This window comes from Arachis hypogaea, chromosome 4, assembly GCF_003086295.3.
Source record: "Arachis hypogaea cultivar Tifrunner chromosome 4, arahy.Tifrunner.gnm2.J5K5, whole genome shotgun sequence".
In the NCBI taxonomy this organism is placed as follows: domain Eukaryota; kingdom Viridiplantae; phylum Streptophyta; class Magnoliopsida; order Fabales; family Fabaceae; genus Arachis; species Arachis hypogaea.
In genome coordinates this window covers 525,098-550,151 of record NC_092039.1, presented here as the reverse complement: position 1 = coordinate 550,151, position 25,054 = coordinate 525,098, and the positions used below count along the sequence as shown (strand labels likewise).

At 36.1% G+C, this 25,054-nt stretch overlaps 1 protein-coding gene across 2 annotated transcripts; it reads left to right on the top strand.

The window, feature by feature from the left end:
* Positions 1 to 594: 594 nt before the first annotated feature.
* LOC112795553 (nudix hydrolase 3) lies at positions 595 to 21,673 on the top strand. 2 transcript variants are annotated; one of them, XM_025837531.2, is made up of 22 exons: positions 599 to 821; positions 885 to 1,064; positions 1,290 to 1,367; positions 1,824 to 1,920; positions 2,907 to 3,040; positions 3,634 to 3,715; positions 4,620 to 4,706; positions 5,357 to 5,463; positions 5,985 to 6,156; positions 6,239 to 6,471; positions 6,580 to 6,661; positions 11,523 to 11,588; positions 12,358 to 12,435; positions 12,532 to 12,627; positions 12,975 to 13,081; positions 13,199 to 13,367; positions 17,151 to 17,234; positions 19,888 to 19,982; positions 20,068 to 20,158; positions 20,234 to 20,380; positions 21,204 to 21,259; positions 21,464 to 21,673. In XM_025837531.2, the coding sequence occupies exons 1-21, from the start codon at positions 724 to 726 to the stop codon at positions 21,255 to 21,257; spliced, it is 2,337 nt and encodes a 778-aa protein (XP_025693316.1). In that variant the 5' UTR covers positions 599 to 723; the 3' UTR covers positions 21,258 to 21,259; positions 21,464 to 21,673. The 2 variants fall into 2 exon arrangements, with proteins under 2 accessions (XP_029153520.1, XP_025693316.1); XM_029297687.2 differs by having other exon boundaries at positions 595 to 821; positions 21,204 to 21,673.
* Positions 21,674 to 25,054: the final 3,381 nt, after the last annotated feature.

The window sequence follows — 25,054 nt, the reverse complement described above, 5'->3', positions numbered from 1 at the left end:
AATGTCTGGGATAGAATCGATGATCTACTCCAAAGAATAGCTCATCAAAAGTTAAAACTAATTCCTACAACATTTACATAATTCACTTTTCCAAGGACATAATTGAATCTAAACACAAATAGTAGGTATAATATTAAAATCGAACACATCCAAGTGACACCTAATTGAGAATGAATACATCCAAGTGAGAATAATTGAAAAATATAATCTGATTTGTTAGTATAATTAATAGTAGGATAACATTGAATCACTTTTATAAACGTTAGGGATACAAATAGAACTTATATATATATATAAGTCTATGACTTCGAGTGACTGTTATGACTTATATTTTTTGATATTTTAATTATTTTTAAAGACTAATTTATGTCATGATTTTGTATTCTTTGATATTAATTTAATATTTTTAATTATTTAAAAATTAATTTATTTAATGCAAAATTTTTAAGCGATTAAATTGTGATTTTACTCTCTTATTTGTTTAGATCGATAGGTATTTTGAATATTTTAGATGTAAATTATAGATTATTCTATAAATAAAATTATAAAATAAAATTCTAATAAATTATAACTTAAATGATATAATCTTTCCTCGTTTGTGATTGGAATATCTGTATCTTTGGTTAAAAAAAAAAAAAAAACCCAAAATTGGTATTCCCAAGCTATAGTCGAGTGTTGTGGTGGACTGGTGGTGCTGTGAGTGGCACTCCATTGGCAGCTGAAATGGCGCATATTGAAGAGCCGCAGTTACAGAAGCAAGAAGAAGAGCACCTCGACGTTCTAACCAAGTCCGGCCAAAAAACCGGCGTCTCGAAGCCCAGGTAAACCAACCACAACTCCCTCGAACCGTTATTGCTTCGATCTCATGTCCATGCTTTTCACAGAGGCCACGTTCATCGCGATGGGGATTACCATCGAGCTGTTCACGTTTGGATTTTCGCTGAGAGCACACAGCAGCTTCTCCTCCAACGCCGTGCCCTATGCAAAGATTCTTGGCCTGATTTATGGGACATCTCCAGCGCCGGCCACATCTCCGCCGGCGATTCCTCCCTCGAAACCGCTCGGTAATCACAAACACAACAGCTATGCTCTTATTTATTTCTTGTATTTCTTTTCATGTTAATTCTACTTATCTTTCGTGATGCTTAGTGGTGATAGTTGACAAGCACTAACTTCTAAGAGTGATAATTGTGTTTTATGATACTTAATATAGATTGATGGAGAATTGTTCTGAATGATAGAGAAAAGAGTATTGCTATCCTGATGTAGTGTGTTGAGTTCTTTTTCAGAAGGGAGCTCGAGGAAGAGTTAGGTGTGACACTTCCAAAGGATGCTTTCGAACTGATTTTTGTTTTCCTCCAAGAATGGTAAGTGGTGTCTGCTCTCTGCTGCATCACTTCATTTTTGTCTGTGTATTGTTTCTGTTTTTATTTTTTATTTTTTTAACTTGATATGTTTATAAGCATGATCAGGATGATTAAGATAATGAAACTCTGCCTCCTTTTGTTTGCCTGTTTTTGCCATTGTTTTTAGGTAAAACTGCAAGCATGATGTAAAATTAAAATGAAGGGTCCTTTGTGTTATTGTAGTGAAAGCATATCAACTGAATATGAAAACAGGAAAAACCCTAATAATTCTCTTTATCTTCTGATTAAAGCTAAGCTTACTGCTTCTTTAGAGGTCTGTTTTTCACTGATATGTAGAGAGACTGCTTCGTTGATTTGCCTTTCTCTAGGATTTATTTTATTTGCAATTTGCACTCAATATCCTCCTTTTGTTATCCGTGGACTAGTTTGATAACTAACTTTAGATATGGAATGCAGTGTCATAAATGATGGAAAGTACATCAATAATGAATATAATGATGTGTATCTTGTGACAACTATTGATCCAATTCCTCTGGAAGCTTTTACACTTCAGGTGCGGATGCGTAAGATGTTTGCAAATTTCAGTTACTGTAGTTTTGTTCTTTGGATTTTCTGTGTGCACTTTTAATCTCCTCTTATTCAAATGCCTCCCCTATAACCATGAATAAAATGCTCAGCACTCATCAATTGACAAAACCCCGAGCACAATATATAAGAAAATCACGATAATACTAAACAACACTAAACCCCTTTGGCATAGACATCAAGGTAACAAAGCAAAGACACATCTGCACACACCTTATGAATAGAATTCGAAGTCTCAGCAAGAAAAAGAAATACCATTGTCAGGCACTTGATATGACATTGGTTTCTATTAGATTCAGTAATAACCTCTTATGCCTGTATCACATATCCACCCATTGTAGCATATGTTCTTTTTCCTTGAAAACATTTATCATCTCCTATTCAAATACAATTCTATTTCTAGTCCTCCATATAGTCCACATAACACCAAGAAAAGGTGGTACATGTTTAGGCCTGACTTTGGATGTTTTAAGAAACATAATGGGTCATGATATTTTCCAATTCCAATAATAGAGTTAGGGTTGTTTGATTTTCTTATACGAAAGTGTGGCTCAATAGACGAGCCCCCCCACCCCAGTCCAGAAAAAGTTTATTTGTTAAAATCAGTGACATGAGGATCTAATATCATTTGTTGAAGCTCAGTTTGTCTCGACAGGACGAGAATTATGTGATAAAACACTTGGAATCATGTGGCTTAATTGATTTTGATTACATGTCACTTCTATCTTTTTTCTATGTATCCTATTGCGGTCAATGATTTACTCTAGATGTACCCTTTTCTATGCTATTAGTGTTATAAGGTAGTGTTCATGCTTTACGCTTAGGTTATTGTATGTTCTTATGTAATTCCATGCCTTCCCTTCTTGTCTTTTCTAAATTCTCAATACATGCATGATTTATATTGTTAAGTTTCCTAATTTATACGAGGATTCTTTTTTTTTTTTTTTATTTTAGGAAGCAGAAGTTTCTGCTGTTAAATATATCTCTTATGGAGAGTATAAACTGTTACTGGCCAAAGGAGATTCAGAGTATGTCCCTTATGATGTTGATGGACAATATGGTCAGCTTTTTGATATCATTGAAAAGAGGTATGTTATTATTTGAGTTATGCATGATGCTAAATTTCTTTATACATTTGCAGCAAAATGACTTCTGTTACTTGATCACCCATCTCAAAATTTAATCACTTTTCCTTCTCTCTTTTCATTGAACTAGATTAGAACTACTCTTGAATCATATGGTCATGTCTTCCTGTTCCCTCGATCCCCCCCCCTCTCTCTCTCTCTCTCTCTCTCTCTCTCTCTCTCTCTCTCTCTCTCTCTAAATTTGTATTTTATTTGGAAATGAGTGATGAGTGATGTATATTGAGGGAGGGATAGGTTATCTTCAAAACTAGAAAATAAGAAAAGAGGGGCAAAAGAAACATGGAGAATAGTATGGAGGAAAAGAGTGGCCTTTACGGATATGTGCATTAATAATGTAGGAATACTTGAATAAATGGGCCATCTCATCCATCACAAGCTCAAGCGTCAGTTTGTAGATTCCCTAAAGTCATTTGAGTCAATCTGAATACTCAGTGTCTTCCGAATTCCTTTTTTGTCCTTTTGCTTTACAACTCAAGATTCATTTGAATCTTCATTTTTATGTGCTTATTTTTGTTTCCTTAACATGTTTATGGAAGGTACAACGAGAACACTGTAGCACGCAGTTTGAGTCTACAAAAGCAACTAAGTCGTTATGCTCCCATTTCCCTGAGTGCAGAGGTGAATTATTTATTTATTTTATATTATGTTGACCTCTCCTTCTGTTTTGATGAACAATTTTTCTCTCACTCCCTCTATTTTGTCAATTTGAATTGCTTACGTTTAAAGTATGCACATTTATCTTCTATCAGGCTGTTTAAATGCACTTTATTTTATTTTCCCGAAAGTGATTTTGATACCTAGTTTTTTTTATATAATTTATTATTATGATTATGATTTTCCTGCATATGATGCAATCCACAGATTTAGAATAAACATTGACTTTGTTCTCATCAATTAGAATGTTGAAATTTGAGAGTAAACCAAGTTGATTCATGAGCCAGATACGCCATTTTTGAGGTGAAATTGTATTTGGTTCGGGTTCTTTTTTCTTGTGTGGAGATTGGAGAGTGTATAACTGTCAGAATTGTCGTTCTTGAACTACCAAAAAATAAAGAAATCAGAATTTGGATTCTTTATTTGCTTGCCAGTATAATCTTGAGCCCAATTTATAAAATATCTTCTGTATGAGGCTGTGTGCATAAAATCCGTATGATCGCATTTGTACAAAATGGGTGTCAAATAATATGTTGATTTTTTGTCCAAGAAGGACAGAATGTGATATCGTTATGGTAATTGCAGAGATAATAGCATTTGGAATTTATCCTATATATTTGTTACATTAGTTTGATTAACTTGGAGGTTTTTGATGAATTTTTATTGGAAATGTACTTTGTGAGTTTGTTTATATGCTGTCATTTGTTCTATATATTGCTTATTTGACTAAAAAAAGTTTTCCATTTTGAAGGTCATGACATCATTGTTTGTTGAGTGTAGCAGTGCTTGGGTTAATTTATTAAGATCATAATTATCCCAAATCTTTTTGGCTCCTGTTTGGACATATTTTCATGGTTTATTCTGGCAGTTGACAGGGCTTACAGATTCAGATAAGGACACTCTTGCTTATGTTGTGAAGGCTGCAATGGTTATGGATGAAATTTTTTATCTTCAGGTTGTGTTTACAGCATAGCTGTGTTTGGACTAAATGGTGTGTGTATATATATACACGGTGCAATAAATTTAAAGAATATTTTTATTTCTAACATTTTATCATTTTATGCATGTAAATGTGTCATATGGCTCCAGTAAAAAGATGTGTCATATGGAATGTTTTGCTTAAGCGTTTTTTTCATAAAAAAGGCATAATTTTTTTATAAATATTTTTGGTTTCAGTATATTATTAATCTTATTATTATTTGCTATCAAAAAAGAAAATTATTATTATTATTATTATTATTATTATTATTATTATTATTCAGCTTTTAGCCATTTAAAATGTTTGGTCCCATAAGTATTTTGGACTATACCTTTAGTTCTTATAGATATTTAACACTGCTTTCAGTCCTTATAAAGATTTAAATTTTTTTTTAATTTCTTATAAACATTACCATTTAATATATATATATATATATATATTAAAGAGAGACAAAAATAAAAATATAATTTTTAGGGACCAAAAGATATATTTAAGCATATGGTAAAATTTGATTGGAAATTTATTCCCTTCTCCATCATACCAATCTCATCTTATGTCTGTCATTGGTTGGTAGAGTGAAGTTTATGGCAGTGTGTATTACTAAAGGTTGTTTATTTTATTATCAGTCCTGGTACAGTAATCCGGTTCTTAGAGATTGGTTGAAGGAGCATGCTGGTACATCGGAGTTAAATAAGTTGAAATGGTCTTATTATCTGATTAACAAGAGCCCTTGGTAAGTCCTTGACAGTTCTGTAGCCATTAAGTGGTATATATTTGCTCTTACATTAAATAGAGGTTGGTGAATTTTGTATGCGAGAAAAATCTACTTGCAGTTAGAACAAATCCCATTGCTCTGCTTTTTTTCTTGAGCATTCATAGTTTTATGTTTGAGTCCTGTAAACCCTGGAATTTGCCTCATTGGTCCTTAAACAAATGGGACCTTTACTATCCAAAACCAGCTCATTGGTCCTGTAATTGTGTCAGGAACTGAGGCAGGACACCACCTATTTTTAAGATTTATTTTCTGATTTCTTATAATTACCACCTACTTTTAGAGTGAGTGGTATGAGTAGTGAAGGGATTAGCTAGATTTTTGAGTGGAGTTTGGTGAGGAGCAGGGGTGTGCAATAAAATTATTTCAGTTTGTAACTATTTCAAACTGTCAAAAAAAAAAAACATTTTTTTGGCTGGTGTTTGTAATTGCTTAACTTGTGAACTTGATTATATTTTTTGTAATCTATTTGTTGTTGGCAGGTCTTGCCTTGATGAAGATGAGGCATTTTTGACAACTGCAGATTCGGCAATTAGGTTGCTTTCTGAAGAAAATGGGAAAGTAAACAACTGGAGGGGTCTGGAATACAGGGCAGCATTTCCCATGTCAAAACCTCCCGGTGCTAATTTCTACCCTCCAGACATGGACAAAATGGTACCATCATGATAAGCATGTACTGTCAGAACAATTGAGAACTTGCAATTAAGAAAAGCTGTTAAAAGCTTCTATCTTGCAGGAGTTTGAAATATGGAAGGACAGTCTAAAAAAGGACCAACAGAAGGAGGCAACAGGCTTTTTCACTGTTATTAAAAGGCACAGCGAATCTATTTTAAATTCTCATCCACATGGTAACAAAACTAGTGCTACTCATGATCTATATATAGTTCCTTACTCTGAAGAATACAAGGCTCTCCTTACAAAGGCTGCTGATTTATTGCATAAAGCTGGGAACACTACTAACTCACCAAGGTATTGCCCTATCTATATTATCATCATTAAGAAGTAATTGTAGCTCAGTTTCATGCTAAATATTGTTTTACTTACAGTTGTTGGTTGACTCATTCTTTCGAAGTGTAGTTTGAAGAGGCTGCTACATAGCAAGGCTGATGCTTTTCTGTCAAACGACTATTATGACTCAGATATAGCATGGATGGAATTGGTTTGTTGAATTCTCTCATTTACTTTTTGTGCCACGATAATTTTAAATTTGATCTCAAGCCAGGTAGATATATAATATTCTATCATGGGAAGACGACAATAACAAGAATCACTAAGATCTGTCCCACTGGTTGGGATCTGGCATATTGTAAAGTGTAGTTGATTAAAAGGCACTAACAATGTTAGTTTACCATTTTATTTATTAAATGTGTGCAATAACAAATGTAAGATTAATCAAGATAGTAAGTATTTTGTTTTCTTAGTAAATGTTTTCAGGTTCAAATATGAATTCAAAATGATTTTCATGGCTATATATATCAATAAGGGTATTTTAGAGAAAAAACATTGATATAATCATTATATACGGTATATATTCTACCTAAAACATTGATATAATCATTGTGAGGGTTTGCTTCCATGGATTTGGAAGAGTGATGAGTCTAGTTTTCTGGCAATTGTTGAATGTGAGATAAGAATTCCGTTGTTTTAGTTACATAGTGGAAACTAGTTTATATAGCTTGAAAAAGGGATTCTTACATAATTACAGGATATCCACAGTCACAATTAACTAGTGTATCACAACGGATTCTATAATACTCTAACTCATTTATTCATAGATATTCTAACACTCTCCTCTAAACTTGAGCATATAGACTGTATGCACCAAGCTTGTTACATAGATATCTTATTCTAGGACCTGTTGAGGCTTTAGTTAAGAGATCTTCCAACTATTTATTTGAATTGACACAGCTTGTAGTGGTCTTCAGAGAGGATCTTGTGTTTATTGTATTGAAAATCAATCTCAATGTGTTTGGTCCTCTCATAAAAGATTGGATTAGAAACGATATGCACAGCTGCCTGGTTGTCACATACAAATGTCATAGGTTTGATTTTCCCAAATTGTAGTTCTGAAAGTTGTTTCAGCCAGAAGCTCATGAGGTTATGCTGTGGCACAATATTCTACTCCAGCACTAGACCTTGTAAACACATCATGCATTTGACTTTTCCAAGAAATAATATTGCCACCAATGAGTACATAATAGCTAGATTGGGTACGTTATCAAGCGAACAACCTGCCTAATCAGCATCACAATATCCAACTATCTCTTAGTGACCCTTATCCTCATAGAGAAGACCCTTACCCCAGGAGACATACTTTTAAAATGCATATCAAAATATCCTAATGATCTTCACACGGTGAATGCAAAAATTGATTGGCTAGACTTACTACATAGGAGATGTCAAGACGGGTATGAGTGAGATTCAGTTCAGTTTCTCGACTAATCTTCTGTATTTTCCTGGGTCAGTTAGATAAGGGTTTCCCTTGATTCGGCAGGTGATTGACATTGGGATCCATAGGAGAATGAACGGGTTTGGCTCCAAGCAAGCCAACTTCTTTTATGATGTAGATAGCATATTTTCTTAGAGTGAACAATGCCATCTTTAGGTGATGCAGCTTCAATACCTAAGAAGTAACAGTTTGCCAAGGTCTTTAATCTGAAAGTGGTGACATAGATGTTGTTGAAGTCAAGTTATACCATCATTATCGTTCCTAGTTATGACAATATCATCCACATACATAACTAGATAATTGCATCCTTGAGGAGTGTGGCGGTAAAACACAGAGTAGCCGTTTTCACTCCAGATCATGCCAAATTGTTGAACCGTAGAGGAAAATCTATCAAAGTGGACTCGAGGAGAATCCTTAAGATCATGAGGTGATTTGTGGAGCCGACAAACAAGGCGAAAACCAAGTAGATTCCTCCATATATATTGTTTCAAGTTATCATGATGGAAACCATTTTTTATGTGCAGTTGATGTAGAAGCCCATAATGCATGGGGGCCATGGCAAGAAAGAGACAAAAGAGGTCATCTTGGCTGCGAGAGAAAAATGTCGCCATAAGTCAAGCAAAAAATCTGAGTAAAACCCTTGGCAACCCAAGTGTCCCTGCTGTGAAGCGCACACATCTTATCAAGAAAAGCATGTCTCCACCCAGGATGATATAAAGCTTCAGTTGGTGTTTTAGGAATAGACACAGAAGATGGAGATGGCACATAAGAATAATGTCCTGGAGACAAGCGATGGTAGGATAAAGCAACATAATGAGGAGAAGGGTTATGGATAAAGCGTATACCTTTACAAAGGGCAATAAGAAGGTCAAACTCGAGTGGTCGGCCCAAAATTGGTAAAGGAGGCCTTGGTGGAGATGAGTCTATAGCAACTAGAACGATTTCTAGAGGGTGCACCCACCTGGAGATGATTAAGGCTCCGTGGCAACATGAGGAGGTAGTGGAAGGTTGGGTCGTTGGTGATGAAAATGATCATAAGGTGGGTGATGGGGAGGCAGAGGTGCTAAGGTGGGGGCGGAAGCCATAGGTAAAGGAGGTAGGGGTAAGTCATCAGTCAAGTCCTATAGAAACAACGATAACCCTTCTCAGACCTAGCATACCCAAGAAAACCACATTAAGGGAACAGGCAGAAAGTTTGTCAATATTTAGGGTAAGGTTGTGGACAAAATAGGTAGAGCCAAAGACATGAGTGGTTAAAGAGTCAATCGTTGTGTGAGGAAACAACACTGAGTGGTTGACTTTTGACCCAAAATAGGAGGCATACGATTAATGAGGTAACATGTGGAAAGGACAACATCTCCCCGAAAACGAGAAGGAACATGAGAATGTAGAAGGATCCTGGTAGTGTCAACCAAATGATGATTTCTCCACTCTGCAATCCCATTTTATTAACAGTTGTGAGCACAAGAGGTTTGATGGACACCATGAGAAGCCATGTACAACGAGAAAAAAATCATCTATTAAAGTAACAAAATACTTAATTCTTAAAGTAGACTTAGTATGTCTAGGATCCCAAGTATCAGAAAAAACTATAAGAAAAGACGAAGCACGACACTATTAAAAGAACTCTGGGTGTGTTTCTGTTAAGTACCTAAGGAAAATGGAAAACCATAACTTAAAAGCTAGCTGTAAAGGGGGAAGAACCACTCCTTAATACAAATCAGGCATTCCATACTAACCGATGTGCGACTTTGGGCACCCCATAATACGTAAGCCCCTAACAATATACCGCCCTTGGAGAGCCGATGTCCACGGCGGCTTCACTCTATCAACACTGACCCAGCGATAGCCTCTTCGCTACCAGTTAACAGTATTCGGTATTCATCTTAATCCAGTCTATGGGTAGCCCTTTCCATGTCCATTGGCAACCAGGCTCTGATACCATTGTTAAGTACCTAAGGAAAGTGGAAAATCACACCTTAAAAGCTAGCTGTTAAGGGGGAAGAACTACTCCTTAAATACAACACCAAGCATCCCATACTACCTTATGTGGGACTTTGGGCACCCCATAATAGCCAAGTCTGGAACAGTTTCCCAAATTGACATGATTCACAAGACAAACTATATTAGGTGGAAAGGCTATTGAGCATGGAAAGTGAGGATGGATAATGAGGGGATTGGTGGAGTGAGGCGAGCACAGTGGTGGGTATGGTGGCGGATGTGCAGCAGTGGGTGGGCAGCAGGGAGATCAGACAGCCCATGGAGGTGCATCGGAAGGCAGACGACAGTTCCATTTAAGGGGCAGTACAGCGCACGTGAGCATGAGTCCCACGGTGTAGGCAGGAAAATTTTTTCTCAAGAGGACAGTGGGTCCTCTTTGTGTACGGACTGAATAATTGTTTCTCTCTAGGCTCTAGACATCATGTTGAATGTGAGAAAAGGAGAGAAAGACATAAGAATTCCGTGTGTTTTTGTTACACATCGGAGACTAGTTTATATAACCTGAATAAGGGATTCTAGACATAATTACAAGATATATACAATTGACTACCGTATCATAAATTCATAATGGATCTTATAATATCCTAACTAATTTATTCACTCATATTCTAACAATATACACTTTATACTTCAAGATAGTGTAAATGCTAGAGCAGCAGTCCCATATCTTTATGGAGGTTTTTTTGATATATTACTGGATTCAGGATAAGATTTAACAGTGTATTTGGCACTAAGTGATTGTTCTCTAAGTGATATGTTTTGAAGTTGGAGAGATTTGTCACGTTGATCCTTCTCTTTTACCATGTTTCTCTCTCCCTCTCGCTCTCTCTCATGTTTATGTTCACAAGTTTCCTTATCAATTTTATTTTGTGATTCTATTTCATCTCATAAAATATATCTTCTAGTAAACTAAAATTGTTAGTGTTGTGAGAAAGGAGAGCGGAAGTATCTTCCATGTTTCTCAACTACATGGCAGAGGTTATAGATATAGATATTGTGCAATATATACAAGATATGGAGGATAACTTATTCATGTTCAAAGTCTTGGTAAAGATACATGCTAATTGATCATTTGAGTTAGCAAATATTATGCTCCTTTTGGCATGCCAAATAGTATTAACTCCAGATTAAATACTTTGGAGTATCAGGTATGCATTGAATGAAATGCTTTTTTATATTAAAGAATACATTTTTTTAATCATGAGATTCCAATGAAAAGAAAAAGTTAAAATAAAAATATTTTTTTTTTGTTTTGCATAAAATATCTATTAACAAATACAAATGAAAGGCTATTTACTTGTAAATAATTTTTATTATTTATTTATACGATGTTTTAAAAAAATAGCGTTTTAAAAATTACAAAAACTTTTAGCATTTTAGACGGTAAAATATAAAAAGAAAAACTAAATTGTTAAGAAATATTCTTTTATCAATCATTTGATTACGGAATTTAAAACATTCCTAATTTAAATATTCATTATTTCAACTTCCTGCAAACGCATTCTTACTATAACATGTTTTATGATCATGTTAATTTTTCTTTTATTTATTTATTTTTTTTTGGGTGCAGGACTCTAAGTTAGATGTTACAATTGGGCCATATGAAACTTATGAGGACAAGCTTTTTGGATATAAGGTGATTTTTCAACAATTTTGCTTTTTTAAGGTTCCAGGAGGGTGTTTGGAGTCCCTCCGCTTCTCCACCTATTGTTCCCTGCCATCCTCCTCCCTAAAATGTGGACAGTCATGTTCTATTGCACACACATGGCACCAGATGCTGCAATCCATGCACACCCACTTTCCAACATTAGCAATAAAAGTCTCCAAACCAAAGTAATTTAAAATTATTATCTTCTCAATTAGAAAATATTTACATTTAACAAAATTGTGGCATCAGTTTCAGCCATTTGCCAGCTAATCTACAAAAATACCAAGTTTCTTTAATATAATATCGTAAATCTTAGATCTGGAAATAATGTTTTTGGCTTATTGTCAACAATTGTCCATGCAGTGCCGAGAATGTTAGTATTTATTGTCGACAATTACCCTGTTTTTGTATTCGCATGTGCTCCTTGGTAGTCCAAGATACCTACCCCACAATGTGTTTTTTGGACTTCTCAGTTTCATATTTCTTTCACTTATATATTTGACAAAGTGTCATTTGCAAAGATTGTGTAGCCGTTCTTGAGAATAGGTGTGTAGAGTCTCTTAGCAATGTACTAATATCTGTTGCATCATCCATTGTGTATGAGTGCCATGTTGTCAAGTTAATCGCTATAAGTCTTTAGTCTTTGTGATATCATGATTAAATAAATATAAATTCATTGGAAACTTGTCAATATGCACTCGCTTGGAAAAGAATCATCATTATCTTTGAACTTAGTGTTGCATTGCTATTCCCTCAGGCTACCTTTGAAGCGTATATTGGAATCAGGGACGATGAAGCAACAGCTCAATTGAAACTCTTTGGTGATAATCTGAAGGTTCAATACCTGGAGCATTTCATTGTGAATAACTGTATTTATTTCTTTTATCTCCTACATATTGTCGCTGATTTGCGAAATAATTTTCTACTGAAGCTTCTGGAAGAAAATCTCCCAATGGATAGTGCATACAAATCAAAAGATGTGAATGCAGCTCCTATACGAGTTATACAACTTATCTATAATGCTGGGGTGAGTGTTCGGAACTTTTGAAATTTGGGTGTATATATAATATTATGATGACAATCTTTCCTCTGCTGTTCAATTGAATCTGGTATAAAACATGTTATAAATGGGTTGGACTCTTAGCTGCACAGGAAAACATATTAGATAGGGAAGAAAAGAAAAGTTTCATGACTAAAGAATGGTGTTGTTACTATGACAAAAGAGCTAAGGCTTTCTAATAAAGAAAAAGCTGTTATGTGCAATCACTAAATTCCATGCGTCCTTACAAACTTCAAAAGTAGTTGTGTATGTAATACAGTATCTTGTGCTTAAAACTATTTAACTGGAAATTTTGCGATAATAAATTATTTCAGGATGTCAAGGGGCCGCAGACTCTTGCTTTCAATCTACCCAATGATGAACGTATTGTAAATGACAGGGGAACATCAATGGTCATGCTTAAGAATGTTTCAGAGGCTAAGTAAAATTCAAACCCTGAAAAGTCTAGCTTGCTCAAGTTGCATCTTGTTAGTGATCCTCCTCTGTTATTTTTCTGAATGGATAGTTAATATCAGGGAAACCTGCCAATTCTTAACAGGTTCAAGCATATTCTTCTTCCTATAGCTGCTGCCTGTGTTGCTGTGGAACAACAAGAATTTGTAGATTTTGAATCATTTTTTACTCATACAATTTGCCACGAATGCTGCCATGGAATTGGACCTCATACCATAACTCTTCCAGATGGTCAGAAGTCTACTGTGAGATTGGTCAGTTGCATAATATGTATCATTGAGACTTTATTTTATTCTAAAAATTTTGCATTAATGGGATTTTATGGTTTTAGGTTGAGGAGTAAGAAAAGACATAATAAAGAGTGAATGAATAATATTGTCAAATAATTATATCATGATGTGATACAAATTTTTCCAGTTTAAAGCTATGACGCTAAGACACAACTTATGATACATGATTTTTTCAACTTCTGTGATTATTTTTGAACTTCCAGCTTTGTCTCTTTCCCTAACCTGTATCCCTCATAACCCCCTTCTCTCTTTACCCCTTTCTTTGTCCCTCCTTCTGCCCTCCTACCTCCTCCCTCTGCCACTGCCTTCTCCCTCCGCCATCACTGCCACCGCCACAACATCCCTCCTCTATCCGCCTCACCTCCTCTCTTCCGCCTACTCTTCTCTCTCTTTGTTCATGCCTCCCTCCTTCCCTCCCTATCTTTGTCATGCCTCTCTTCCTCCTTTTCGTTGTGCCTCCCTCTCAATGTTATTATCATTGTTGTATGCCTCACCTCCACCTGTGTCTTCGCCTACCTCTCTTCCTCCTCCATGTCCACCTCTCTTCCTCTTAGTGTTGCCCTCCAACTTCGTAGTCAGTGTCTTTGTTCAGTTCTGTGTTGCCTCCACATTGACTCCACCATAACCTGTAAAGTCCATCTAGATACTTAAAAAAGAGGTGCCTTATCCTATCGTCATCATAGAGCAGGATTACTTCGTGCATTTACGAATTTTATTAATAGCTTTAGCCTAAACTGACCTCTCTCCAAAAGAATTGTGTACTCTGTGACTGTTCTGGGGTCCCCCTCTCTTAAAAGCACTCTTGAGTGAATTCTTTGGATGCGACTGGCCGGGGATAGGAACTATGACTGCCATCACGCTTCCATATCTGTGCTGCCTCCACTTCGCCGCATCAACCTCTCTGATTGCTTAGTCCTCACGTCCTTCCTTTCACCTTCATTTCGTTTTTATTTTGAAGTAATTGTTGCATTGATCATTGAATTAAAGTTGCTGATGGTAGTAATTTGGGTTGAGGTTGAAAAATCTATGGTGGAGAGCAATGGTGGTGGTGTGGTACTGTGGTGTAGTGGTTATACTGTGGAGGGTAAAACTAACATTTGGTATAGACTATTGCATCTTGTGCATCATAACAAAACATAATAAAATATTTGTCTATCTTTGTGTTATGTCTTTTATGTATTTGTATTTATGTCTGAAAGTTACTAAGCAAACACTGCCGAACTTCATGGTGTGTTACTTGAGCTTGATTTTTCAGTAGTTTCCACAATTTTGTATATTTGTTTTTTCTAAATAGGGACCAGAATGCTCTTACTTTTCTTGTGTTGCATCTTAAATACGATAAAATCTCATTGAACAGTTTGGTTAACCAACCGACTTCGTTCCCTCCTAAACCTTAATGGGAAGACTGTATGGGCCTACTTCCCTGCTATTCTTCATCCGCTTTAGGGTCTCCTTTACTTCAAAATCTTACATTTCTTCAAGAATTGAAATTTTGGTCTCTTTCCCTTCAATCAGAGTACAAAAAGAGTCTCCTGGCCCTCATTGAATAACTGGTGAAAGTAGATCTTCCATCTTTCATCAATACTCTCATCTATGACCAAAATCCCATCACTTTTGTTCTTAATGCACTTAACTTGGTCCAAAACATCAACATGTTAGGTTGTTGGTTATTGTTTTGTTTCCTCTTTTATCCTTTCTTGCATAAGTGCTGCCAAGCTTCACCAGTTTATCTTAGTGACATTACGTGGAGGTTCCCTATTGTCATTTAATGAACTAGCATTAGGGTTTGAAGGAATGAAATGTAGAGGGTATTGTTTTGGATTTATATTCCCTTTGATCTGTTTCCAATGTTATTGTAATTGTAGTTTTAGGAAGCAGGAAGACCATTGATCCTCTCTCTCTCTCTCTCTCTCTCTCTCTCTCTCTCTCTCTCATATGGAAATCAAATAGTACTATGCAAAGTAACATCTGGAGAGAGCTTGATAATTAGCACTGGCTTTTGGTTAGGGATAAATCTGTTGAAGTGAAGGTGACCATGATTGGGTGGTTACAAGGAAAGGGTGAAATATGAATGAGCTTTTAGAAGAGGATTTTGAATGAAGTTAGTAGGGACACAAGGAAAGTTATAGTGGTATGTGCAACAAGATAATTAAGTAGATTAGGAATCAACTATAGAACTATTCGATGAAGAATGAGGTTCTGGACTTAGATTGTAAAGAATCTTAGTGGCGGGCGATTAAGTGTGCAAAATATGGCCAAGATTAATAGGGTGTTACAAAGTTTGGTACTTGATTGGTGGGAGATTAAGTGTACAAAAGAATAATAGTAAGAGTGCAACGATAGAGCAAGTATCAAAGTATTTGATAACTGAGGTATGAAAATTGGGGAAAGAAGTATTTATATGCTTGCTAAATGCTATAAGTAGGGCCAAAAACAAGGACTTCGACAAAGCAATCTATGTTAAGAATTTTTTTTTTTTTTTTTCAAAACACAAAACAAAATAGAATATCCTTAAGATGAGGAGAAGGATAATAGAAAACAGGGATAAGGGATCCCCTAAACAAAACAAAAGATTTATCTATAAAGCATAGATTTCCCATCTCTCAACATGTCCAATAGGGAAATTCCCCTATAAATATCATGAGCTTTACACCAAATAGATGTTAGGCGTCTAATCCTATCCATAAAACTTGCTTGTCAGAAAAATCTGTCATTGAAGGCGTGTGTTGCACTTTAACCAAGTAGTCCAGGTAGTGGTTATAGCTGCAGAGTCACACAACTTTTGCCTCTTCTCCAGTACCAAACCAAGTAAACCCCATCAATAGAAATTGGGCTAGGGTTGAAGGCAACACTCAACATACATCGAAGATGCAAACAAATTGTTTTATTAAAAAAAAGCCATCAGACAATGCAAAAACGAGTGAGTTTGACTCTGAATTTGCCCAGACATCACACACACATCAGGGGAGATAGCCTTATGAGGCCTTTGAACCTGCAAGTTACTGGTATAAATTCTGTTAAGGATAACTGTTCATATAAGAGATTTGACTTTAAAAGTAAATTTGGACTTCCAAATTGGTTTGTCTAAATCGAAAGTTGTGTTGGAAGAATGAATAAGAAATTGGAAGAAGGATTTACAACTAAAATTATGGAGGAGTCAAGGTACCATATCCTTTTGTCAGAAAAGCCATCAAGGAGACCTAAGAGGACCAAAAGTTCAAAGGATTCTCTATCACTAAGGTTATGAAAGAAATGGAAGTCCCAAGAGAAGGAGGAACCTTGTGTAATCTAAAAGGACCTAATAGGAGAATTATGCAAGGAATATAAATGATAGTGATGAGGAAAGGATAGGTTTAAAACGGTATCTTCTATCCAATGGTTTTTTCAAAAGTTGAAATGAGACCCATCACCTACTAAAAAGGAGAGCAAGCGTTTGAAAGTAGTGTAGCCTTGAGAAATCTGTTAAGTATGATTGAGGACATAGATGAGGAATGCAATTAACTTTTCAATTTAGCTTTGCTACTTTATCAGTAACATACTTCCGAACTGTCTAGCATACAGCAATTACGTTCTCAATTGGCAGGACTGTACTAGTATTTGCATGTCAAATCTTGCATTTTATAATACCTTTGGATGCTATTAATCATGATACAAGAGCAACTTGAAATTAAAGGAAAAAAATTATATAGATTTTTTTGTCATTTTATTTTGTATTTAACATTAATAGCAGCTTACTCTTTGATACAGGAATTGAAAGAGTTTCACTCAGCTCTGGAAGAAGCAAAAGCTGATATAGTTGGTCTCTGGGCATTGAGGTTCTTAATCTCCCAGGTTAGTCATTGTACTTATTCATGTATCTTATTTGCATACTAACTAATAAGATTTAAATCCTTTTTAATTGTTTCATCTGTAGATTTTCTAGGTCTCCCTCTACCTATGTATTAGACTTTTCTTCTAATATCCTTTTCTTATTGGAGTCTCTTCATTATATATGATATACATGGACCAACCTAAGGCTAGATTCTTACATCATTTTCACAATAGGTGTTATCCGAACTTTCTTATAACATATTCATTCCTAATCCAGTCTTGGTTAGTTGACCCCTCATCCAATGCAACATCCTCATCTTTGTAACATTAAGATTATTTTCTGTCATTTTACTGTCCAGCCTTCACCCTATCTAACATTTTCGGTGCAATCTTTGTTATGTATAAACATTTTCTATAACTAGAAGAAATTGTCTGGACAAATTTATCTATACTACAAAATAAAGAAGAAATAGCATAGGCTTAAGAAAAGACTACTTTGCATATCTTGGAAAGAAACTCTGCAAGATTCATTAGTAGAATACTGATAGAAACAGGGTTGTTTGTTCCTTTTAAGCTAGTTTAGCAGGTTTAGGAGCAATATTGCTAGGACTTGCTGCTGCCTATAAATACTAGGGGTTAGTTAGTTTTTAGTCAGAAAAATTCTATTCAGTTTGTTTGTATAGGAGAGGGAAATTCTCTCCAAAGTTGGTTAGATCCAACTGTGTACTTCAATAAGGGATTGTGATTTACAATCCCTAGTTCAGCAATAAAATCCCCTAATTCTGCTAGTTCCTTGATCCTATCAACTAGTATCAGAAATCCACAGATCCTGGAAGTGGTGAATGGTGCAACCACGATTGTGGAAAATGGAAGGGAGATTGGATGCGATGGAACCACAATTTGACCGATTTGAAGACCTATGCCGCGCGTTCCAGGAGATGCTGCAGAGGATCGATGCGCGAGTGGATTCAATGGAGTAGGGTGCTCCGATGCGCCACGAACAGTGTTCGCCGTCATCACACCAGGCTGCCGGTGGCTTGCAGGGGAGTAGAACCGCGCCAGAGTAGTGGAGAAAACTAGAACTTCCGATTTTTCACGGTGAGGACTAGATGACTTGGATCGAGCGTATGGAGCAGTTCTTCTTGCTCGGAGCGGTGCCAGAAGAGGAGTGGCTTGCGGTGGCGACGTTCGCCATGGAAGGCCGCACATTCACATGTTTCCGGTGGTGGGAAGCGACCGCGCTGACAATGCAGTGGCAGTCCCTTCGCATGGCGTTATTGCGTCACTCCCAGCCTGAGAGATTGCAGAGTCCCTATCAATCGCTGCTGAAGCTGCAACAAACCAGCACCGTGCAGGACTACATTGGTCAGTTTGTCATGCACGCATGCCCCGCTGCGAGGTCTGGCTCCAGAATTATTGATTGACTTGTTCTTGAATGGATTGAAGCTGGAAGTGAGTGAGGAATGCAGGTTGTTCTCGTTCCAGACCCTGGATGAGTTGATGGAGTTGGTGCAGAATGTGGAGAATGGTAACATGGCACTGTGGGATGCTCCTGGCCGCAGTGCCGGTATGCCTACGACACAGAACTTCGTTACTAACAAGTAACAAGCCAGTACATGCAGCGGCTGCAACGGGTCTGGCAATCAAGGGTGCGGAGTCAGGGGTGGAGCCTCCGAAACAGCCAGGAGTGTGGCACCTTATTAATGAGGAGTACAAAGCTAAACGGGCACTAGGCGAATGCTTTATCTGCAATAAACCATACTCCGCTGAGCATGTGTGCAGGAACAAGGAATTCAAATCGCTGTTATGGAACCTGAGGCTGAGGAGGAGGGTTGGTTGGAGCACGAAGCCATCCCGGAGGTAGTGGAGCAATTGGAGCTCATTTCTGGAGATCCACCTTGAGGTGGTTGTCTCGGGAAGGGGGGGGGGGTTCTTTTAAGCTAGTTTAGAGGGTTTAGGAGCAATAGTGCTAGGCCTAGCTATAAATACTAGGGGTTAATTAGTTTTGTTTGTTAGAAAAATTCTGTTCAGTTTGTTAGTTCAGGAGAGGGAAATTCTCTCTAGAGTTGTTTAGATTCAATAGTGTACTCTAATAAGGGATTGTGATTTATAATCCCTAGTTCATCAATAAAATCCCCTAATTTTGCTAGTTCCTTGATCCTATCAACACATAAAAATATGAAACACTGCCTTTGTGTGTAAAATGAATTGAGAGAAACCTGAGTCCATGAATATATGACTTGGTTCATAATTACCTAACTTAGGCTGTCGATGATTGCATAAAACAGCATCAAGAACACAAGCGCATAGCAGTTCATAGTATACCCTATCCTTTCCCTAAAGCATTCATAACCAGTAGAATTGAAGCAGTGAGAACAAGAAAACTTCCACGCTGGAACTTCAGAGGACAAACTGTTAGAATTGGTATCAACAAGGAATGAATTGAAGAGACTTGTTATTGAATTGTGATTTCTTGAATGTCACAACAACTGTAATTGGATTCAAGAGTGTTCTCTTTAACTGAGGAAATCAGAGTCCTTAGTCACACTCAAAAGACTCTAAAATGACAAAAGTCCTCTCCGTCCCTCTATCTTATTCCATATATTATACTAATCCCTAACATGCTAAGTATCACCAACTGCTACTAATGGTACCCTAACACTAATTTTACCAGGATTTGCTTTCTGAAAGTTTATTGAAGTCCATGTATGTTTCTTTTCTTGCTGGATGCTTCCGCTCAGTACGTTTTGGTTTAGAGGAAGCTCATGGGTATGCTGCTAGCTATTCAGATTTTCTTTTGTCTGGTATTTTATTCTGGTTATATATAGCTACTGATGCTACTTAATATTGTTAGAAAAGGGCAAGCATTGCAGTTCAACTGGTTATATGAGAAAGGAGCATTTATCTTGCATTCAGACAACAAAGTGTCTGTTGATTTTTCCAAGGTATTGTTTCAAAATCTCTCCATCTATCCATCTTGATTATGATGAATGATGTTGATCACAATTTTCGTTGTGAAGATTGAAGGTGCGGTTGAAAGCCTAAGCAGAGAGATACTCACCATACAAGCCAAAGGTGATAAAGAGGCTGCTGGTTTACTTCTCCAGAAATACAGTGTGATGACACAACCACTAAAAATTGCGCTGAAAACGTTGGAAAATGTTCAGGTATACTCTAAGCATAATATCCTGCGAATTTTGTTTGTGGGAACCAGTAAGATGATGAGCTACCTGTTGAGCATAGGTTTATTATTATTATTATTCACCTTGAAACTCTGAAAAGTATTTTGGCATCAAGCATTGCTTATGCTACCAAAAGTCATAAAGTATGCACCTTGTACATTTTGGTATTTCAGTTGAACATCATTTTGAATTGTAGGACACCAAATGTTGAATTTGTCAATATGATATAATCTCAACAAAGATACTAAACCCAAACTTTAGGGTTTACGATATAGATACCACAATCTTAGCCATTGATATTTCATTGTAAGGCCCATACTTTCAATCCCTATACAAGATCAGTGGTTAAGATTATGGCATCTATACGTTGAATCCAAAATTTTGATTCAAGTATTGTTGATACACTGGCACACTGCGCTTCTGATGATGACTTCTTTATATGGCACATTTCTAAGTAGAAGATGCTAAAGGCACAGATCACAGTTTTCTTACCATGTGTTATAGCAACTTTTTCTATTCCAACGCTGTCATTACAAATTAAGTCGCAGTCATTCTTGTAACACCAAAGAAAACGGAAATCACTGTATTCCATGCATGCTACAGGTGTCTCTCTAAGAACATAAATGTTTGTGATTTCTATGGCAAATGATTTTTCTGATAATACTTATTGTAGACACATGCTTACATACACATTCTTCGCATGCTATTTTGCCTCACATGTGCACAACTCATCCATGAGGATAGATGTCATCCCCAAAGGAAATGTTTTCGCATACGACTAACAGGTTTATTCTGCTTTGTACCCCAGGTACCTGTTGACGTAGCTCCAACCTTTCCCATTGCCAATGAAATATTGCACTGAAGGTAACAGAACCAAGGCACGACAACTTCCTTGCTTGCGTCATCTTTGAATCCTCCCGTGAAAAGTTGTTAAATTAACCTACTAACTTCTGTTTTAAAGTTACGGAATGCTGTCTCCCCTGTTATTCTGTACTCGATGAGATGTAGTGGCCAATTTGGCTTAGTGTGTTTGTGCGGAAATTGAAGTGAAAATGTTCACGTGTTCAGATTTGAGAACAAAAGGGAGAATTGTCATTCACGAGCTGAGGTGAACTCATCGTCAGAAGAGCATAAGCAAAGGTTGGAGCCCCGGTCGTGAATAAATGTATTGAATAATTAGCCGAATAAGCACCCATGCCCTGTATAATCTGATGGTTAATTACATGATAACCGAAAAAGGAAAACTGAGATCAGCTATTATATTGTGCATACCAGAAATTGCTCTGTTGCCCAGTCAGGCTAAGGCGCTCACTAAAATAGATCTCTACGAAGAAGACGAGTAGCTAATAAAGTTAGTGAGTATATAAATATAAGGATAAAGTACTAAATTGATTTCCTACGTTTGGATGTAATCATATTTTGATTTTTAAAGTTTAAAGTGTGTTATTTGAATTCAAAAAAGTTTCATTTAGTTTTAATGTAGTTTCACTCTGAGGTCAAAGTTAAATAATTAACGAAATGTTTTATGTGACAGCAGTGCAAGGATAAGGTTGATAATCTAAAGAATAAGTATAAGTTTTAGAGGTACAAAATCAACAATAGATGTATCAATACATTTATTTATCATTCTCCAGTTCTGTAGAAAATATTTCATTTAAATTGTAAGGAGAATGATAAATAAATGTATTGATGCATTCATGGTTAATTTTGTGTCTCTAGAGCTTGTACTTGTTCTTCAAATTATCGACCTTGTTCTTGTACTGCTGTCACATAGGATCGTTAATTATTTAACTTTGATCTCACGGTGGAACTACATTGAAAGTAAATGAAACTTTTTTGGATTCAAATAAAACACTTTAAATTTTAAGGATCAAAATAGAATTATGTCTAAACGTAGGAAATTAATTTAGTACTTTACTCTAAATATAATTAGTACAAAGATGGTGTTGGTTTGAGATTAGAACATGGGGTGCATTTTTCACTTAATTTGTTATGGCTAAACAGCATGCAACAAAGATAGTAAAGCTTGAAAATGTTTAAAGATGATGGGACATAAGAATGATGTCAAAATAATTTAAAATTAAAAATGGTGGTTCATTATCCAGTTAGACTATCGTGTACGTGTGAACTATAACTCGAGCAGTGCTCTGATAAGGCACATCAGGCACAAAGTTCCACCACTTTATCGCTCCCCCTTGGGTTACAAGCTACCGTCACCAAAGCTCAGCAATTTAAGTTAAGATCTCTATAATATATAAACATCCATGATATCCTTGACAGATACGATGTGGGGTCTTGCCACAACAGATATAGATCTATATTTTTATATCTATACTAATATTATACAATCTGGTTATGAGAATTTTAAGAGTTAACCTCATTTTTTCGTCTATTTTTTATTGTATTTCGTGTTATTTTAAAAATCGGCTTTTAACTAGCTTTTAATGTAACATGTATTAGTCTCCACCATTTATGTCCTTTGGTGCTCAACCACATTAATGTGTCAGAATATTATCTGCATCTCGATATAGTATGTAATCGGTTTTCACAAAAAGCCATTTAACAAGATTAAATTCACCGGTTTGTCTTTGCCAGGTATGATTGCTCCTGTGTACATTTTCTGAAGCATATGTTTTAATCACCTCTCTCCCTCAATCTCTCTGTCTCAATCTCTATAGTCCTCCTCTGTTGTTGGTTGTAGCTGGTAATGGTTGGGGTTGGCTGGTGGGTGATTCTCATTGTGTGTCTCTAAAAGCAAATTTAATTATAATAATTCGACGATTTACTTGTAGACATGGGCTCGAGCATGCAACAACTCATTTTGTTTATAACAACTCCATTATCACCGATCAACATGCATTTATACATTCTTAAAGAATCATAACATGATGATTGATAGAGTCCGCTATTAACCAAAATAATGGTCATTATATAATTCAGCTCGAAGACTAATAGGTATATTTCATGGCTATGTCAAGTATTAACATATGGCTCCCCATTCAGTCTTATTCAAGAAAAGTGTAGTGTTGTAGGTCACTAGGTAACAATTCATAACCATGGATGTACAAGCATAAGCCATCGAAATTTTTAAGTTGTACGGGTTGAGACTCGATCCTGCAACCTTTAAGTGAGTATGCTATGCCATTTGAGCTATAACTCGTTGGCATTCGAATGGATTTCTAAACATTACCAATTAGATTAATGTTAGGCTATCATATATAAAATATAATATAATTTATATACTCTATAACATTTAATATTTAAATAGAATAGCTAACAGAAATTAGATAACTCAGCTTAGTGTGGTTTATGAATGCATATCTGCATATTCTTTTCTGATACTTGCATTTCATAGTTTCATTATCACAACTTTTGAATAATTCCATTAACTTCATATGTATGCCATTGCATCGGCCGTTGCGATATAATGGACTATAGTGATTTCATGCTCAGCCCAAAAATAGCTAGGTTGCATAGGAGATTCATCTTAGATCAAAGAAGAGCAATACAACAAGGACCATCATCTGAAAATTAGAATCTAGGAGACTATTCTAACAATCTTTTGTTGATGCGCTACACTATGGTTGAGTTTGAATGCCTTAGTTTCATTAAAAATAACTAACCCAAACTAAGGGTGGACAAGTACAGTGCACTCCATGAGTCATTGGTTAGAGGAGAAGTAAGTGATATTACAACTGGCTAGAGGATTATATTGCCGAGTAGCTTCACAAACGGTCCTTGGTACATGTTTAACAATTGCAAGGATGGTTTTACAATTTGCAAATATGTAGGTTATCCTAACTTTAAACAATTACATGCAATCTTGAATGGGACAAGATAAAACATTTGTTCAAAGACACAGGGTTAAAAGCACAATACCGTTTCGACATTGTTTCAAGGATTTTTAACATCAAGCTTAGTGAGTTGATAGCTGACTTTAAGCATGATCAATTCTTTGGTAAGATAACAACGTGTAAGTTTAATGAAATTTGTTAAATTACAATTGTGTAAGTATTAATGCCTAACAATCATTCAGTCTTTATAGATGTCTGCATTATAGAATTCCAAAAGTGAAGACTTCCACATGCACATATACTACTATTTATGCATCCTCTATACAAGCCCAAGTCACCGGATGATAGTGACAATCTAATCTCAGCTGAGATTCCAGACAAGCTCAAGAGGCCCAAAATCTATGTAGCAGTTGAAAAGTACATGGTCCATGGTCCTTTGGCAAGTATAATAATAAAATCCCCTACATGACAAATGGTCGGTGCTTAAAATTTTATCCAAATCCCTTTATATCAAGGGCAATAATCAATGATGGCGGGTTCCCAAGCACAAGAGAACAGATAATGGTTGGATAATAATAAATAATAATACGATACTCGATAATTCATACATTGTACCCTATAACCCGACACTATTGCTAAAATATGGCTGCCATATCAATGGTGAGCACACCTGCCAAACCTCTGCAATAAAGTATTTGTTTAAGTATGTGTACAAGGGAAAGATCGGGTAACTGCTTCTTTTTACCAAACCAATGTAGACAGTGAGTCTGAACAAGTAGTTGATGTAATACGCAACTATTATGATTGTCGATATATCTTAGCGTGTGAGGCATCTTCGCGTACTTTTGGTTATGACATCTGACAA

Coding starts and splice junctions, on each gene's coding strand:
- LOC112795553 (XM_029297687.2), top strand. CDS start 724: ATGGCGCATATTGAAGAGCCGCAGTTACAGAAGCAAGAAGAAGAGCAC. Junction 12,436..12,531: donor TCTTTGGTGATAATCTGAAG/GTTCAATACCTG, acceptor TTTCTACTGAAG/CTTCTGGAAGAAAATCTCCC. Junction 13,082..13,198: donor AAGAATGTTTCAGAGGCTAA/GTAAAATTCAAA, acceptor AATTCTTAACAG/GTTCAAGCATATTCTTCTTC.